Source organism: Polypterus senegalus, chromosome 4 (assembly GCF_016835505.1).
Source record: "Polypterus senegalus isolate Bchr_013 chromosome 4, ASM1683550v1, whole genome shotgun sequence".
NCBI lineage: Eukaryota > Metazoa > Chordata > Cladistia > Polypteriformes > Polypteridae > Polypterus > Polypterus senegalus.
Genome location: NC_053157.1, coordinates 123,465,860 through 123,485,043, shown reverse-complemented (window position 1 = coordinate 123,485,043; position 19,184 = coordinate 123,465,860). Strand labels below are relative to the sequence as shown.

The 19,184-nt window shown below is 42.5% G+C and overlaps 1 protein-coding gene across 2 annotated transcripts in view; it reads right to left on the bottom strand.

Moving 5' to 3' along the window:
- trpc3 (transient receptor potential cation channel, subfamily C, member 3) overlaps positions 1-19,184 on the bottom strand; it is a 150,424-nt gene that overhangs the window by 115,387 nt on the left and 15,853 nt on the right. The window contains exon 3 of one of the 2 annotated variants that reach the window (XM_039751247.1): positions 18,925-18,969. The exons of the other annotated variant lie outside the window; for it this stretch is intronic. Coding sequence (XP_039607181.1) covers positions 18,925-18,969 — 45 coding nt within the window. The remainder of the gene's footprint in view (positions 1-18,924; positions 18,970-19,184) is intronic. 2 annotated transcript variants of the gene reach the window in all.

Here is a 19,184-nt window from a genome sequence, read left to right as displayed (position 1 = left end):
TCATAACAACTGTCATAGCACTTTCACAAAGCACATACAGCTGTGGCACTTTGCTTTCTTCTGCTCCTCAGCCTCTTGGGACTGAATCCTGCACTCAGGTGTTTTTCATGCGGTGGAAAATGACATTTTGTAACAAAATTAAATCCTGTCAAGATTATATATAAAAATGACTAATATGACTTTTAATCATCATCATCATATACATCATCTAAGCTGCTCATTCACTCCACAATCAAAGAAAGTCCCAGAAAATCCCAGAAGCATTTTATTTTTTTCTTTATTTAATTTGAAATGACTTATTTTGTTAGTAATATTTTAAAAACTGGCTTCATGGATTTTACATAATTATGCCATGTTTATCAAGGGTGTTTTTTGGGGTATTCTAGTTACCAACAATTTTCTAAAGGCACGTTGGTGGAATTGATTGTTGAATCTGGATTTACTGAATGGGGTGAATGTGGATGTGTCAGTGTTCCTTGGTGAAACACAGACAAAAGCAGCAAGAAGCAGAGCAGATAAGATACATTAACAATATGCAACAGGCTCAGAAATCCAAATAACAAGAGCAGAATCACAAAGGACTTAGACAAGAGTCAGGAAAACACAAAGCAATTCAATACCATAAACTGAATGGTATGTTAGTCTCACAGGACTCTAAGAACTAGTGACTGATAAGGATATACATATTTAGCGTTTTAGTTGTCTGTCACAAAGAGTTTTATTTCACATATTTTATTGAATTACAAAGACTTAAAAAACTTGAAAATAGAAATTCCTTGCATGCACATACTTTGACCAGACTTGCCACTATTATTTCATGCAGCACATTTCAACAGCCACTGCTATCTTAAGATGCTTTACAACTATAAACAAATAATATAACTGTTTACATACTGTATATTTTTCATAGATGGCACACAGGCCGGTAAAGTGATTTCTTAGAGTATTACAGTGACTCAGAGGAAAAGGCAGAACCAACAACTAGTGTCCAGTGTTAGTTACTAGGTCACACTGCCTATTAAGAAAAGCAAAAAAAAAGAGTGCATGAAAGACTTAGACTTGTGTCTTTAGTTTTGTGCACTTTGAAATGAGCTGATTCCTGTCTCACATCTGAAGCTGCTGGGATTGGCTCCAGTCCCAATATCGCTGAACTGAGAAAAGCAGGTACAGTTAACAAAAGAATGACTGAATGAGTGCAAGAATCTCTTTAGTTTTTATTAGCTTACTAGCCAACCCGCGGCGTAGCATACGCCACATAATTATTCATTGATGGGTGAAGACTTCCTGAAAGACACAGTTGTCCAAATGGGGTGGGTTTGAGGATACGACTGTGAGTGAATGAAAAGATGGAACTCTGGAGAGACCAACATACAATTGTCTGTGGCTGAAAACTGGTTTTGGCAGATACAGGCATATCTTTTTGAAAGTTTGGCCCTGTGCCTTATTAATTGTCATTGCAAAGGCCAATCTAACAAGAAATTGTCTGCGTGTAAAAGTAAAATGCAAATTTGAATCTGGGGTTATTGAAATCTGGGGAAATCTGGGGAATAAGGACAGTTTGTGAGGTAGCAGCTCCAGTACATTGCCGTGAATGCTGGTAACAGAAAGTCTAGTGCCATTACTGAGACCTCTTGCTGGCAGGAGGTTTCTGAGAAGCATGACGACTGAACCAATTTTAATTTTGAGGCATGCCAGTGGGAGTAAGACTATTAACGCGTGCGGGCACATGAGCAGGCAGTACGCATGATTGAAGATCGAAGGTGGACGCGGAAGGAGGATTAGAGTTGGCGGGCAGGACTCTGTCGTGCTTATTCCATGGTCTTAGAGTTGGTGGGCGGGGCTCTGTGAGTTGGTGGGCGTGGCTCTGTCGTGCGTATCCCATGGTCGGGCGACTTAGTGAATTATATATATAGATAATCAGACATATGCCACTTTAAAAATGCTTATTTGAAAATGAGGATCCTTAACTTATTTTTAAATAAGTAAAAGTAAGTTGTGGTTTATATGTAGGGCATTTACAAAGTGTTAATGGCTCTGAGGTTAAGGTTCTGCAAAGGTTGCCGGTTCGAATCCCATAAATGCCAAAAGGGACTCTGCTCTGTTGGGCCCTTGAGAAAGGCCCTTAACCTGCAATTGCTGAGTGCTTTGAGTAGTGAGAAAAGTGCTATATAAATGCAAAGAATTATTATCTCCTAGCCAGGCTTACTGCTCTTCATTCTTATGTACCCTTGTGAATCCAATGTCTGATGAAACAGATATGTACCACAATTGATTCTAGAAACCTGCAAGGGATCAATTATATAAATAATATGATTTTAGCTACATGGATAGAAACAAATCAATAAAGCAGTTAAACAACAAAAAAGCTGATTCAATTACACAATTACAAAATCCACCTGTGCACCAAGCTAAGTATTCATTATGGAGTATACAAATATCTTAAGATGAACTCACTGCCTACTCCTTTACAAAGTCACAAGAATCCAACTCTGCAATGCAAGTCTTGAGATTGATCTATGTTTTCATTTAATATAGTGCTTTTAGTGACATGCACTAGCATATATCTTCTACTGAGGTCTCCCACTAGCAAAAACTGATGATAAAGACATGCTGTATTAATTTATAATCTCATGTAACTTTTAAAATTATGCATGTACATTTTTACTAGTTAATTTAGTATCAGTTTTAGAATAGCACAACTGTTAAGAGCTTTTTTACTGTCTATAGTTTGATACAGCTCATATGATAACCGTATATAAGAAAAATAACACACAGTATTACAAGTTTTCCAGGAATATGCCTGTGAATTTGTCTAATTTTTAAAATATTTTTGAGTAAATACAGCAGACTGCCTTATGTTTTTCTAATTAAAACCCGTCATACATGCATTTTATTTGCAAACATACTGTATTTATTTCAGCATCCATTCCATGCTTATTTAAAACAGAACAGTCCCATCTCATATCATGTCATTCTCAAACCCACTTATCTATTTAAGGGTCGTGGTTGAGCAGTGCCCATACTAATAGTACTGGGTGCAAAGTGGGAAACAATCCTGTTGGGGCACCAGTTCATTGCCCCATGCTCTCACTTGGATAATGTGGAATTATCAGTAGATTTATTTAAATCCAGAAAGCTGGTCACAAGAGGCATAGGCATGATCCATTGTGCTGCCTCACTTTTTCAACAAAAGTCAAATAAAAACATGAATCTCTATGCATTTCATAGAAGGTTACTAAGCTGATTGTTATGTTAGCTGTGAAAACAAACACAGTTTCTGAAAAATAGAGAAGACCAGGAGAGAAAATGTCAAAAACGACAGAAAATTTAGGTAAGAAAAGTTTTTTTTTAAAGTGCCTTTCGCAGACAAGAAGTCACAAAAGATGACATAGACACATTAAGATACACAGTAGAGTAAAATCTAACAAATACATTAAGTAAATTAAAATAAAATAAATAGCAATAAAACAAAAATAAAATTAGTAACAATAATGCATGATGTAAAAGCTTTACTTTTAAAACTGAATTAAGTACTGAAAACAAATGGTTTTTTAAGGCACTGTGGAAGACTGCCGGCTTCCGAGGCCGGTCCGCACCCCCAGGCCGACAGGAGGAGCTCTCCCGACAGCGGGATCATGCCCCGAGGTCCAGCAGGGCCTTATGGACTCTGTGGTGTTTATACACAGCCCTGCTGGATACCTTGGCGCCACCAGGAGTCGCTGTGGGGGGACTTATGGGCTCTGTTGTGCCTTATGACCCGGGAGTACGTCACGGTCACGTGACAGGAAGGTATGGCGTGCTCCCGGGTTGAAGTAATAGACTGATTGCCCTGACCCGGAAGGAATAATAGACTGCTGGGACAGGAACACCTCCGGGTCGGGGCCTATAAAAGGACGGTGCCTCAGTCCAGACACTGAGCTGTGCTAGGTGGGAGAGGAGCAAAGTGTCTGGGCGAGGAGGAGAGGTTATTGTGTGTGTTGGAAGAGATTTGAAAGGAGTGTGGAAGGTGCTTGGTGCACTGGAAGAAAATAAAAGATTATTGGACTATTACCTGGTCTCCGGAGTTGTACCTGAGGGTTCAAGGGTGCACTACTGCCCCCTACTGCCACACTGGCGTAGTCGGCAGGATTCTCTGGCCGTCTGTTGGCAGAGGACCTGCATAAAAAACAAATTTCGTGTGGGCAGACAACCCTCGGTCGATTCCCCATTTTTTCACGGAGGTGCACAACACCACCCGCTGCCAAGGAAGCGGCAACAGTGCGTGCTATCCCGCTCTACAGGGCCATGGGAAAGAAAACGGGAAAAAAGAAGGTCAGTCCCAGCCGCCTGCAGGGCATGACGGACGCCGCGATGTCCTGGACCCTCCTGACCGGGAGCGAAGAAGACAAAGCGCTGATACGGGCCAAACAAGCCCGGCCGCGGCGACCCGGACACGGACAAATGCCGAGCGATCGTACTCCTTAGACGGTCCGGGGTGCCGATTCCGCTACGGAGGCGGCTGCAGGTAAACCGCCCGACGCCCCGTCTTTGTTTTATCCTGTTTTGCAGGCGTCCGCCGGAGGATTGCAGCGGCGTCTTGACGACGGCCTCATGCCTCGGCAAAATGGCGCGCTCCCAGAAGGCAAGTCGCGGTGAAAGACGGCTAGAGACAGCCGCGGTCGGCGACAACAGACTGGTCACCCGCGGGGGATGTCGGGACGGTGGAGGAAACCCGGAGTCCGCCGACGAGGCCGGTCGCCCCTAACGGGTCCGAGCCTCCTCGGGAGGGGGAAGGCGGCGGCGCCAAACAAAAAGCCACCGACAAAGAGGGACGGGTTGTGGCTGACGAGTCTGCCGCGGTAAAGGAGAAGGCAGATCGCAGCCGGCTTGTAGTAGCCAGCCGTCCCTCTGAGGACTCCAACTCCCAGGAGCCTTTGCGCGACCCAGCGGAACTGCGTGCCTGGGGGCGACGTGCTCATTGGTTCCCGGCCGGAAGGTAAGCACAACGCGGAAGCGAAAATGCAGCCGGCCGTAGTAACTAACTGTTTGGACTTACGGGTCTCGAGAAATACCTCGAGCCCCTGCACCGTTCTTGCAGGGTGTCAAGACCTAAAGAACGAGTGGAGGAACTAGGAGCGACGGCAGCAGCACCTGTAAAGGCGCTGAAGGATTTCGCAGGCTGCGCCGGGAAGCTCCGGAGATGATCGATGCGGGAGTACAGGTGAGTCCCTCCCGTGTCGTAGAGAGTAAGGGGACACAGTGCGATCAGGCACCGCGGAGAATGAGGAGCGCTGCCAAAGCACTGTGTGCCCGACAAGAGACTGGGGTACGATGACCGAATGGTCGGGACTGGAGCAAACAGCCCGGCATGCGCGTGGCGTGGCTTTCCGGGCAGTACGGCTCACCAGGACCCGACCGGTCTTAAGCGCGGGGTAGCGCCGGTGGTAGGAGTGCCGGGGGATGCGCCGCTCGTGCCGGTGCAGCTGAATAGTGCTGTTCATCGGTGCGGGACGGTGCAAATGACGCCGACTCCCAGTAAGCGGAAGGTAGCGGGTGTGCAGACAGCACAGAGGCTCTCCTCTTCCCATGGAGGGCCTCAGGCTGAGCGCAAGCCCACATTGCGGAGATCCCCAAAAGGAATGGTGGGTCTCCCAACAGGATGGAAGGAAGGCTTGAGGGCGCCAGGCGCCATGATGACTTCCCTGGCAGGTGAAGGGGCGGAGACGACGCTGGACGGAGTTCCCGAGATGTTTTTGTCCCGCAGAGGGGAACAGCCAGGAGGACTCCGCCGGTGCTATAATTGCCGGCGACCGGGCCACGAGAGGCGCTATTGTCCCCGGGGAGACAGGAAGTACACCGTCCCTCCAAGGTTCGCTCGAGGACAGGGACAACGCATTCAAGGCCCGGATGAGGCGTCCTCCTGGAGGAGGACGTCCCTCTCGGGGCCGGACGCTCCGCCCAGAAGTCGCCACTAAGGGGGAACTGTGGAAGACTGCCGGCTTCCGAGGCCGGTCCGCACCCCAGGCCGACAGGAGGAGCTCTCCCGACAGCGGGATCATGCCCCGAGGTCCAGCGCCCTGCGCTCCAAGCCTGCAGCTGTCTCCTGTCGCTCTGCCTGGACGCAGACGGGCTGGATTTGAGCTTTGCTGTGCTCAGACCCAGACCGCCAGCGTCAAGAAAAGAAGGAGGAACCGAAGGGTGAATGCTGGTTCCTCCGATAGAGAGGACGCGCGCTGGGTGCGCGTCCGAGAAGGGCCGTCCTCTGTGCGGGCAGAGGAGATCCCTGGGCGGCTGGGCGAGCCGCCTGCGAGCGTGCCGCGGACAACAGGCGGACGGGCATGGAACCTGCGACGGAGGACTTCAGCAGGCAAGTCAGGGGCTGTAGGAGGGGGCAGGAGCACTGCGGTACGGAGACCGGCAGGGCACTCGGGCTGAGTGTCCTGGCAGTGCTTCTGGCCCTCTTTTCCTTTTTTCCACAGGCCCGAAGCCCCGACGAGCGCTGAGGACAACGTCGTCAGGGACCTGCCCTCCTGAAACGGGCCGCTCCGCGGGAGGGCTCCACGCCGAGAGGCCAATAGTGTCCCAACTGCGGGGAACAGCGGGGGCGAGAGCGGCGCAGACCACAGGGGCGCGTTTGCGCGCGGGGGTGCCGAGACGGATGTCCCAGGGTGCCGTGTTGGACCCTGGGGCATAGTAGGACCCTCACCGGGAACGTGCTGCCCTTTCGGTTGTGCCGTTCGGACCCACGTGTCCTCGCTAGCGGTGGGGCACTGTGGCCCCCGGCCGGGGCTGGAGCCCGGCCGGGACGCCAGGAGGACGTGAGGAGGGCTTGTGCCTCCTCCAGACCGCGAGGGGTCCGTCCTGGTTCTGTTGGGGCCACGGGTTGAGGGCATGGAAGCCCTTCCCTGTAGGGGCCCGTGGTCACCGCCAGGCGGCGCCCCGATGCCGGTTTATCCCGTGCGGTTGCCGGATGGGGCTGGAGCCCGGCGGGGACGCCTTGGAGGACCGGAGGAGGGCGAGTGCCTCCTCCAGACAGAGTGGGGGCGTCCGTCCTGGTTAGGCAGGGGGCCTCGGGTACAGGGCTTTGAAGCCCAGCCCTGTAGGGACCCGTGGCCACCGCCAGGCGGCGCCCCGGTGCCTAATTATCCCGGGAGCCCGGCACTTCCGCCACACCAGGAAGTGCCGGGGGGAAGACTTTGTGTGGCACCCGGAGAGCTGCCAGGAAGACAGCCGACACTTCCGCCACGCTTGGGCGTGGCTAAGAACGGAACACCTGGGGCTCATCCGGGAGCCTTATTTAAGGGGCCGCCTCCCTCCAGTCATTAGTGGAAGTCGGGAGGCAGAAGGACTGAGCTGGAGAGAGAGGACGGGAGGCGGCCAGGAAGCAAGGCACAGAACTGTGGGCCCTGGACTTGGGGGAATCAGTGCAGAAGGCACTGGGGTTTTGTGAGTGCACGTGACTGTTGATATTGTTGTACATAGTGTAAATAAAGTGTGTTGGGTGCAAAATATGATGTCCGTCTGTCTGTGCCGGGGCCAGCGTTCACAGCACAGAGAAACAGCACATTATCAGAACAACAGAATCAGACTGAAATGTGAAAAGAGGAATATTTCACAAATGTTTAATTCATCTTTTTTGTTTTTGAATGTCATTAATTTTTTATTAATTATTTTTGAGACATTTTGTTATTTGGTGACATTTCATCACCATTTTGTTTGTGTAGGTTTTTCAGGTCGCACAAATATTTTACAATTTTTTTTCTTGGGCACTGCCATTTTTTGTGTCTGGTTGCCAGATACGTTATACATGTGCTATGTTACCTATAAAATCATAGATGATAACATCACAATACTGTATTAAGACAAGTTCTTAAAACATCAACCAGAACTTCTTGCTTAAAACTGTGTTTTTGATCTTAGACATGAAAGATCATTTCTGTTGCTGATCACTGCTTGCTTCTTGACTGTTTGTTTTCATTTTCGCCAAAGAAAGATGTTGTTGATCTCTGCTATGCTCAGCAAAATTAATATTTAATCAGGTCACATGGGCAGATTTTTGGTATAATGCCTATTTTAAGAGGCAGCTTCGAAAAGCACATTGATTGAAAAGAACTGGTACATAAAGAATATTTTTCATAAAGTGCCAGAATGGTCAGGAGACCAGTCAGATGACCAAAAGTAAAAAAAAATAACATCAAAGCACAAAATTAAACACTAAATCAAAAAATAAAGTCAGCATTAAAAGTCAAAATAAAAAGAAAAACTATCCTTTATTAACTAAAAATTACTTTGTCTGAGCTTAAAGTAGATTAGTATTATCTTAGTTTTAGTGAATTGAATGAAAAGCTTGGACACTCAAAGTAGCACATCACCATCTTAAATAGTGTCACCATAATAACATTAAGCTAATGGAGATAACATAAGCAACAATGCCCATGTCAGTAAAAGCACAGAATGGTAGAAGTAAAAAAAAAGCCTTAATTAAGTGACAGTCAAATTTAGTCATCGTGCAAAAATTAAAATTAAACATTTCTACTGTTTAATTAATGTTTGATTAGTCTTCAAAGGACGAAAAGGCTTTAGACTAGTAGAAGAAGATAGAAATAAGGACTTAAACAACAGTAATCAAGCCATAACAAAAAAAGGAAAAAAGGACCCTATCCATAACTTTTTGCCAATTTTCCTTTGCCCATTAAGTTTTGTAAAGCTTCAGGAGAGTTTCTGGTTTTACCTGAAAACTTGAATATGTTGCATCTTATTGTTCTTAAATTGTCCATCCATCCATTATCCAACCTGCTATATCCTAACTACAGGGTCACGGGGGTCTGCTGGAGCCAATCCCAGCCAACACAGGGCACAAGGCAGGAAATAAACCCCAGGCAGGGTGCCAGCCCACCGCAGGGCACACATACACACACACCAAGCACACACTAGGGACAATTTAGAATCGCCAATGCACCTAACCTGCATGTCTCTGGACTGTTTGAGGAAACTGGAGTACCCGAAGGAAACCCACACAGACAAGGGGAGAACATGCAAACTCCACGCAGGGAGGACCCGGGAAGCAAACCTGGGTCTCCTAACTGCGAGGCAGCAGCGCTACCCACTGCGCCACCGTGCCACCCTCTTAAATTGTTATCTTGTAATTACCTTGATTTGCCAAAGGATTCACAACATAAATGACCATCCTGGCCTGAGAACTTTTGATGCAGTTGCAGAAAAAAAAAAGTCGAGGATGCGAGTACTACCATATCCTGACAAGGAAAAAATGCTACCTGAACACTGACAAATATAGGAAAAAAAATCATAAAACATACCATAAATGAAAGAATAAATAAAATCTAAGTACCCTCACTAATAGTTGTACCTGCATAATATGGTTAGTCTTTATCTTTACCAGAGAAGTGACATTTCACACAGATAAAAAAGATCCATTAAACCACCACCCCTCACTGCCTCATTCAACCTCTCTTGATCACTAGTTTCATTGCCACTTTACATGTAAACAGTTACATGTTCTTTAAATATGAATCAAAATTCAGTCATAGTTTTTTTTTTTTTTTACAAAATCTGCAACAGACTGAAATATTTAAAGTCAAGAAGAAGCAAAAAAAAGGTTTATGCTTATACCTTATGTCTTACAAAAAAAAGTAGTCAATGTCAACATCCAACAGGGCTGATCACTTAACAGTGAATAATGATTCATGATGTAATTCTCTTTACTCAGGTCCTTACCATTTCATGTAGGATACCAAGTCACGGAAAAAAATATTCTGAATCAAACCATGTTTGTGGTAAATTAATTAAACACAAAACTGAATCTGGACAGAGTTTGACTTATAAATTTACACCTTTTTGAAAAAAACACTCTTTTTCCAGCAAAAAAGTGTTTGCCTATCTTAAACAAGACTGAAGTCCATTCAATCCGTTTTTAAACCTATTTAATCCACTTTAGAGTACACTTGCTGCAAATCAAGACTAATACTGGATCAAACATCACTACAGAGCACTCTCATATTCACTCATGCAGGCTCAATTTAGAGTCACATACTAACCCAACAAGTATATCTTTGGGATGTGCAAGAAAAAAGCACTGAGAAAAACAAACAGGAGAACATAGAGAGAATGTGATAACTTTACACAGATAATGTCTAGGTCTGTGATTTGAAGCATCAATAATTATCACTGTGCTAACCAAAGTGGTGTATTCAAACCTCAAATAGGACAAAGTAAATTTCTCATAGTAGTATAAGCATTTATATTTGTCAGCCGCTAAATATACCAGAGTTCTAATTGTAAAAATAAGTGTATTTAGCTATTCACAATAAAATAAACGCATACATATTCAGAATTTGGCTCAATGCCCACTGGCCCTGAAAATAATAACATTTGTAATCTCCCAAGATTTATCCATTTCATGGTGCTGTGCATATGTAACCAATACATTATGTTTATATGCATGTTTTGTCTTATCAAATGAAGTTTCACTATTAATATTTTAAGAAGTTATCCTCCATTGTTTTGAAGTTTTAATGTTTACATGGCATTTTTATGTTGAAATTGAGAGATTTCAAATATTTTAAATTACACCATTTAAGATGCCAGCTGCTCTTTTTTTATACTAATCTATTTGCAGCAGAATTCTTCAACCTAAATTGAATTAAGAGGGTTGAGAATGTATCTGCTGTGGTGGGCTGGCACCCAGCCCAGGGTTTGTTTCCTGCCTTGCGCCCTGTGTTGACTGGGATTGGCTCCAGCAGACCCCTGTGACCCTGTAGTTAGGATATAGTGGGTTGGATAATGGATGGATGGATGAGAATGTATCTGTATATATGTATGTGGTCTATAGATAAGTACATCCACTAGAGGTGAATTTCTTCCACATCCCTCAGACATCTTTTGTGTTTTAGTTAATCAAAGTCTGATTTTACAAATATACTATTGGCCAGTGACCTTGACCACATGACTTCTGGTTAACTTTTAAAAAGAGTTGTTTCTGTGCTCGACAGCCAATGTGGTATTAGACACAGTGGACATTGCCCCTTTGCCAGACCTACATATGAAATATAAAATAAAAGCAATGCTTTTTGGTCAGTGGTACACAGAACTTACATATTTTACTAGTTACATTTATTCTGCACATGTATGAGACTATTACTTTATTATGTTTGATGTTCTGCATGTTTTTATGGCTCACTGAAGACCTTTGTATCATATTTCATAAATGAGTTATGAAATTCAAGGCTTAGCAACAGAGCTTGTACAGCTTTCCACTTTCCTTGCTTTAGTACTATTAGCAATTGAGTGTGTTATTGTGACTCATGTAATTATTAGTGCAGGACAAAAGCCCTGCTGCTGGCAGGTTTTAACATTTATTCTCATGGCTGTAATTTATATTGTGTATTTATAAAGTATAATATATATATATTATATATATATAAATGCACACAGTATATATGTACACATACATGCATTTATTGTATATATACATATTTTTAGTCTATTACTTAATTTCTTCTAAGGCTACATCTTTAGAGACGCACACATAAAGATACACAGACTGCTGTGTTCCATCATACACCTGTTCTTATTCCTGCAGGGACAGAAATCTTTCCCCTAAATGGCCCTGTAATATGTTTTTAGCCAACCTGTATGCTAAAGGTAGTACAAACCACTCAGAAGAGCTGATTCTCTAAATTAATGGGGATGCAAAATGTCAGACAATTTATGTATAAAACTTGAATAATATTGCATGATAATTAGTGATGTGTGAACCCTGTAAAGTTCACTTTGCTGTGAGTCTGGCAAAATCACAGAAATGTTGTGGATCTTCGCTGAACTTTGTGAAATGCATTTAAGTCAACTGGAAAGGAGAAACTCAACTAGTTTTCAGTGGCTTATAATGATGCAATGGCCTTTTAAGTGTCCCTGGGGTCAAGGGAAGCATCTGCCAACAAGTTGGACTGATTACTATAACCAAAAATATAATCTGAGCTAAGAGGTAGCAGTGCTGACCACTGTGCCATCATGTCTCAAATAACAAAAGATGCAGATGGAACAATAACCACAAACAAAATACAGCAAACTGGCAATAAGCAATATATATATATATATATATATACAGTGGTACCTTGGTATACGTCTGCTTTGGAATAAGTCCAACTTGGTATATGTCCTGTTTGGACACGAAAAATTTTGCTTGGTATACGACCTTTGTTTGGAATACGACTCGCGTGCTAACCTTGTTTACCTCTCTCGAGACAAAGCCACGACTGTCCACGAGCGTTACTGCGCCAGTTGCTAGCATTCAGTGAACAACCCTCGCTATAACTCTCTGTGAACTTTCATGTGTGTGATATAGCGGGTCCACAGCTCCTGTCAAAGTCCAGCTTTAAAATAAATAATCACCGTGCTCGCAGCTTGGTGAGGGGGTGTGGTGGTTATGTGGCTGAAGGTTGTCAGGGCGATTAGCGATGTGGGCGTTTCTCACCAAAGTGCACTTGTGAGGGACCGTCCGCATTCATGATTGTTCCTGGGGCTGCTTATCTTGATAAACAGAAGCGCGAGTTGGCTTGAAGGGGAGTAAAAAGAAAGAACGGACAGGAGGTTGAGTGAGTGAGTGAGTGAGTGAGTGAGTGAGTGAGTGAGTGAGTGAGTGAGAGAGAGAGAGAAAGAGAGAGAGAGAGAGAGCAAGCGAAGTACTATAGCTGAAGTAGGCAGAGTTAACGTCAGCTGCAAGTAGGGTGACTACCCTGTTGGGAAGCAGTGGGGCCGCCAGGTAAAAAGGCACCGGGCTTCTTGTTGTTTTTTTTTTTATTTTTTTATTTTTAAAGAATGCGTCCTGTTCTATTTTAACTTTGTTGTTTTTAAGAAGACTTTTTTCTATTGTTTTTAACCTCCACGTTTCACTTCTGATTTTATGGATTATTTATTGGAACTTTGGAGACTGCACTTTAATTTGAACACCTTGTTTTGTTAATTGTTTTAATAAAGGCACTTTGCACTTTTTCACCATCCCCTTGCTTTACCGATGAGGTTAGCAGTGAGGCACATTACCGACGGTGTAGGGTTCAAGGGCTCCCCGGCAGCAGATGGGAGCATACAGCAAACCTGCATCGTCACAACGTGATTTTGTGTTTTTTTCATGTAAATTTGAATTGATTGTTGAAAAGTATGAAGGTGGCATGCATATCCGGGACATCGCTGTTGCATACCGTTTGCCGAGAACGACGGTATCTACGATTGTGAAAAACCAAGATGTTATTAAAAAGTAAAGTGAGGTAAAATTTTCATTTATTTCATCTAATTGCTTTTGTATTTATGTATTTTAGTATTAAGCAGTGTTTAAATTATTTTATACAACCCCATCAATGTATAATATGCCAATAGCAATAGGATGTTTTTTTTCATGGGAACGGATTAATCATTTTCCCATTATTTCTTATGGGAAAAATTTGTTTGGTATACGTCCTGCTTGGTATAAGTCAAAGCGTCTGGAACGAATTAAGGACGTATACCAAGGTTCCATTGTGTATATATATATATATATATATATATATATATATCCCTTGGATATTGATTCGATAGGAACGGCCTACTCGGAATCACTGTCCGAATCGTAATTATGTGGTGGTGTAGGAGCATTTCTGCTTCTGTCCGTTCACAGTCCGTCTCATTTTCACGATGATATCGTTTCCTCTCACGATCTCTTCTCAACCTTTCTCCAATCTCACAGGTTACTCTTTGGATTGCCACAAAGCAAGGCAATATACACGGAGCAATGGTTATAAAAGGGGGACACACAGGTATCCAGGCTCTTTAAAGCATAAATAGGGATCACTTCACTGACATGTGAGCAAAGCACGGTACAACTGTGAGAAGCGCAGCACTTGCTGGCTACAGCGTAACGATAATAGTTTCCGGAACGTGCTGTTACGTTGTCATTCACTTTACCCACTGTCTTTCTTTCATTCATATGTTACGTAGGCACGTACCTTTTATCTTCGGCAATCTCATTCTCTAACCAGGCCTCAGGAGCTAACCAGCGTAACACTGTCCACCACCCCTTTCGTTATTCCGGCATATTGTTGACATCCGTGAGTAACAACAACGTACTAAACTGGACGGTGGTCTACAAATGCGTGGAATTCACAGACAAACAAAGATCAAGATGTAAATGAAGATCTCTTTAGTTATTTTAAAGCACAACAATTTGTTTAGTTTGGATGTCTGTGTTTTGAGGTGTGACTGGAGTACAGTAATCCCTCGCTATATCGCGCTTCGACTTTCGCGGCTTCACTCTATCGCGGATTTTAAATGTAAGCACATCTAAATATATATCACGGATTTTTCGCTGGTTCGCCGCTTTCTGCGGACAATGTGTCTTTTAATTTATGCTACATGCTTCCTCAGATTGTTAGCCCAGTTGATTTCATACAAGACACGCTATTGGCGGATGGCTTAGAAGCTACCCAATCAGAGCATGTATTACATATTAACTAAAACTCCTCAATGCTAAAAGATATGCTTCCCGCGTGGCGCTTGTTTTGTTTGCTTCTCTCTGTCTCTCTCACTCTCTGCCTGACGGAGGGGGTGTGAGCAGAGGGGGCTGTTTACACAGTAGCTGTTTGCCTAGAAGATAGGACGCTCCTCTACAAAATGCCGCTTTATCGCGGTGCTTCTGTATACTTAAAAGTACGTATTGATTTTTGATTGTGCTCCTTTGAAGATAAGATATGTTTGCATTCTTTTAATTGTGAGAAAGAACTGCCATCTCTGTCTTGTAATGAAGCACAGTTTAAACGTTTGACTAAAGGGTGTTATTTCATGTCTAGAGGGCGCTAATAATGTTAACAGTGTGGGAGAGTTTATAAGGGCTTAAAATATATAAAAATAACCATACAAACATATGGTTTCTACTTCGTGGAAATTCATTTATCGCGGCAGAGTCTGGAACGGATTAACCGCGATAAACGAGGGTTGACTGTACTACAGTCTTCAGTAGTATAAGCCTGGAGGAGATTCTCAATGCAATGCCTATGTTTTAGCTGTCTCTCTACTGCCATCTAGTGTTTCTTCTTCTAATTCATTTGCGGACAAAGATCAAGATCCAAATGAAGATTATATATATATTGTAAACGCTGGCCCGGACACACACAGACGGACATCGTAAGTTCACCCAACACACTGTTTATTCACACTATATACAATAATTACGTGCACTCAGCCTCAGTGCCTCTTGCACCGATTCCCCCAAAGTCCAGGGCTCACAGTTCTGTGCCTTTCTTCTGGCCGCCTCCAGTCCTCTCCCCAGCTCTGTCTTGCTACCTCCCGACATCCACCAATGACTGGAGGGAGGCGGCCCCTTTTATGGTAACCCAGATGGGCTCCAGCTGCTTCCCGGCAATTAGTCCTGGCCACACCCCAGTGTGGCGGAAGTGCCGGCTGCGCACCCGGAAGCCGTCCGTGTGTCCCTTGTTGTCTTCCCCCCGGCACTTCCGCCACACCAGGATAATAAGGCACTGTCCCTACAGGGCTGGGCTTCCAAGCCCTCTACCCGAGGCCTCCAGCATAACCAGGACGGACGCCCCCTCTCGGTCTAGAGGAGGCACAAGCCCTCCTCTGGTCCCCACACGGGATATACCGGCATCGGGGCGCCGCCTGGCGGTGGCCACGGGTCCCTACAGGGCTGGGTTTCCAAGCCCTTTACCCAAGGCCCCCAACATAACCAAGACGGACGCCCCCTCGCGGTCTGGAGGAGGCACAAGCCCTCCTCTCGTCCTCCTGGAGCCCGGCCGGGGACCACAATATATATATATATATATATACACACAGTATATATATATATATATATATATATATATATATATATATATATATATTATATATATATATACATATAAATATATATGTGTGTGTGTATGTCATGGCACTCACAGAGTTCCAACCTTGAAACATACAATGTGGGACAAAGCGGTGGTGTGGGAGTGGCTTATTCCATTTTTTTTAAGATGTGGCTCCAGGCACAGCAGTAATGTCTTTTTTGTTTCCCATGCAACTATACAAATACTTTGCACTTTTTTCTTCTATGAAGAAGATAAGAACGCCTGTAAAGACTACAAATTATTTATTATTATTTTTTTATCAGGGTCACGTGTTTTTTTTCTCTGGGAGGGGGAGGACTCCTTTACGATTTGTTTTGGATTGCAGTTCCAGCATATATTTAATTATGCATGCACCCAAACAGGATCAGTGTTATATATCCAGTGGCAGTAATAATAATATGCTCATTATTTTTTCTTAAACACATGCAGGGTGGAATGCTGAAGTAGTGATCGAGTTGTGATGTCATGCATGCCCAAAGCAGACCACCAATGATTTTATAGTACAGATGTGTGAAAGCTCTGTGCATGGCTGTTACAGCTGTGTGATGTCACTCTGACCTTGCAAAGCATCATGGGGAGCTAGGAAAAATGTGTGTCTAAGCAAGATGAATTTCCAGGAAAATATTCAATAAACAAGGTCACCAGCATATTCATAGCAAGAAAACACTTTGGCAAATTTTGCCAATCAACACTGATAATGATATTGGAAAATACTGGAAAAATGTAATAAGAGTGTATATAAGGAACAATTTTGTGGATGGAAAGAAAATGTCATTAAAAGGTAAACTGGAAGAATGTTATAAAATGGAATTTATTGATTTTTTTGCAAATTAAGTTTTCCTTTTTGTGGTTTAAAGATTGTCAGAACCAAGCTCAACAGAACACCAACAGAGCAAGTCAGTATTACAACCTGAAACATCATCATACACCAATATAAACAGTAATTAACATTTTTATATATACTTTAATATTATATTTTATACATATACTGTATAATGTTCCTTAAAGTCTCATGACAATTTTCATTGGCATGGATGGTGACTAATCTCCCAGCTTCAAAATCTGTTCTTTTTGAAAAACATTTTCCTAATGGCAGACCTTACAAAACAAACATTATATTTTGTGCTCATGTGTATAACAAATTCATCTACTAAAAGGACTTACCTATGTCCTTGCTGGAGTCTGCTATGAGGGGCTAATTTGTATCAATATCAGCCTATCTTACATAACAATATAATGACTAACTACATTTGTCTGCTTAATCTTGATGGTTAAGCCAAGACAGCAGTTTCCTTGAAATTATAGTCCTTAAAAAAATTAAATTCTTTGGTCAGTTTTTTTTTTTTTTATATAGTTCCATCTTTCACTCACACATTATCTTATCCTGAAAATGAATTGCCTATAAAAAGGTATCATTAACATCAAGTATGTTTAAAATTGAAAGCATAAAAATAGAAAAGTCTAGTGTAAGAAGCTCTAAGAAGCCCTGGGCAAACCTAACACAACATTCTTTATGCTTACATCCTGTGCTAGCCCACTTTAATACTGTAAATGCCATGTCCTAGACTGATATTAAATTGAAGCCTCTTAACATTCTGTGACAGGTTGTACATAGCCTTTTTGCGATCTGAGGACTAACAGGTATAGCCAGGTTGAAGTATAAGCTTGACCTACTTGCTAAGTGATGAGAAGGCATCTTTAAACAATCTATGCTACCAGAAGACTAGCATTCTCAAATAACCCCTGTCCTACTCACAAATTTCTTTTATGTAGCCTTTAAGAACTCTATGTGCTGGCCAGCACTGACAAGATATAGAGAAAGAATGAAGAATCAGTATGTTGTTTCAGACAGAAGTTATACCAAGTACCCTTTTGTTGCCTACTCTGCTTAGTTGCCCAGAAGCACTGAATGGTAGAAACACACAGAATTAATTTTGTCAAATAAATACAAATAAAACAAATCAAACAAAATTTTATTAAGGAAGTCTGATTCATAAAAACTAAGTAGATAATAAGAATCATACATACTATAAGAGAAAAGGGAAAAAATGATTAAATTATGAATTTAATATGTCCTCAGCTGGAAAGGACTGCTAAGTGGAGAGTGCATTAGTCACCACTAAATGAACCACGTGATCAGTCTTCAATGATACAATCATTGTCACTGTCCTCTAGGTTAACTGATGAGTCAGCCTTTAATGAACAAGTCACAAAAAATGAACATACCAATATCATCATACTTATTATAAAACATCATAGCCTTTATTAAATAAACAGAATTAAAAAATAAATAATCGTTAACACCAGGTTATAAAGCAATTAAAAAATTGCACTACAAAAAAATGTTTTTTAAATGGAAACAACTGACATAAAGCAAGGGGAGAACTTTTGTGGAGCCCGCAATTAAAAATTTTAGTCTTTCCTTAAAGGAATTTACTGTTCAACATGAAGTTAAGGCTTTGATAAATTAAATTTATTCAGTCATTTTGTGAAACAATGGCAACATGAATTTGATTCTAGTTAGAGGTAAATGCAAGAGAAGTAGAGACCCTAAATTCATAATAGCCCATAGGCTTTTAGTCTAAGCTAAACAAATTCCATCAGTTCTTATATTAATTAGATAATGCATCACTTTTTAACTACCATATTTTTAAAATGATTAACTATTTAACTGATTACTTAAAATTAAAATGCCTACTTGAAAATACAGAAAAGACAGAGAACAGTGCATTGCTTGGTTATAGTGTCAACCAATGAAGGAACTAATAGGTGACAGGCAAACTTCACATGTTAGGCACATGATAAAGATGTTAATTATATCAACTAAAGCTGGAAATAAAACAATGCATGTTCAGCCCAACTGAGAAAAAAAGTTGCTATCTGCTCTAATAATCCTTAAACAAAAAATCAGATGGTAGTTTTTTTTTCAGAAGAACAAAACCAAAAGCTCAGAAATGTATATGGTACAATTAACCCATTCAGGGCTCATCATCCATTTCATTACAGTCAAACAATGAAGACGATACTTATTTAGTTAGTTTATGGATTTAAAGATATTTACCAGGGAGAAGCGAGTGAGCTGTGCAGCCTCTTTTTTATTGTGGTCCTGGTGATGACAGCAGCACACAAATATTGGGCAGTAAGTTACATGACACAAAACAATTAACATGTAGTTAATACAAGAGAAAGAAAGATAGAGTTAAATTACTGAAGCACCATCAAATTTTTACAGTAACCTGTCTCCCTATACTCCCCACGTAGAACAATGGCGTATATACGCTACCCAGTAAATACTTTCTTGTTAAAAATTCAAGCCATTTC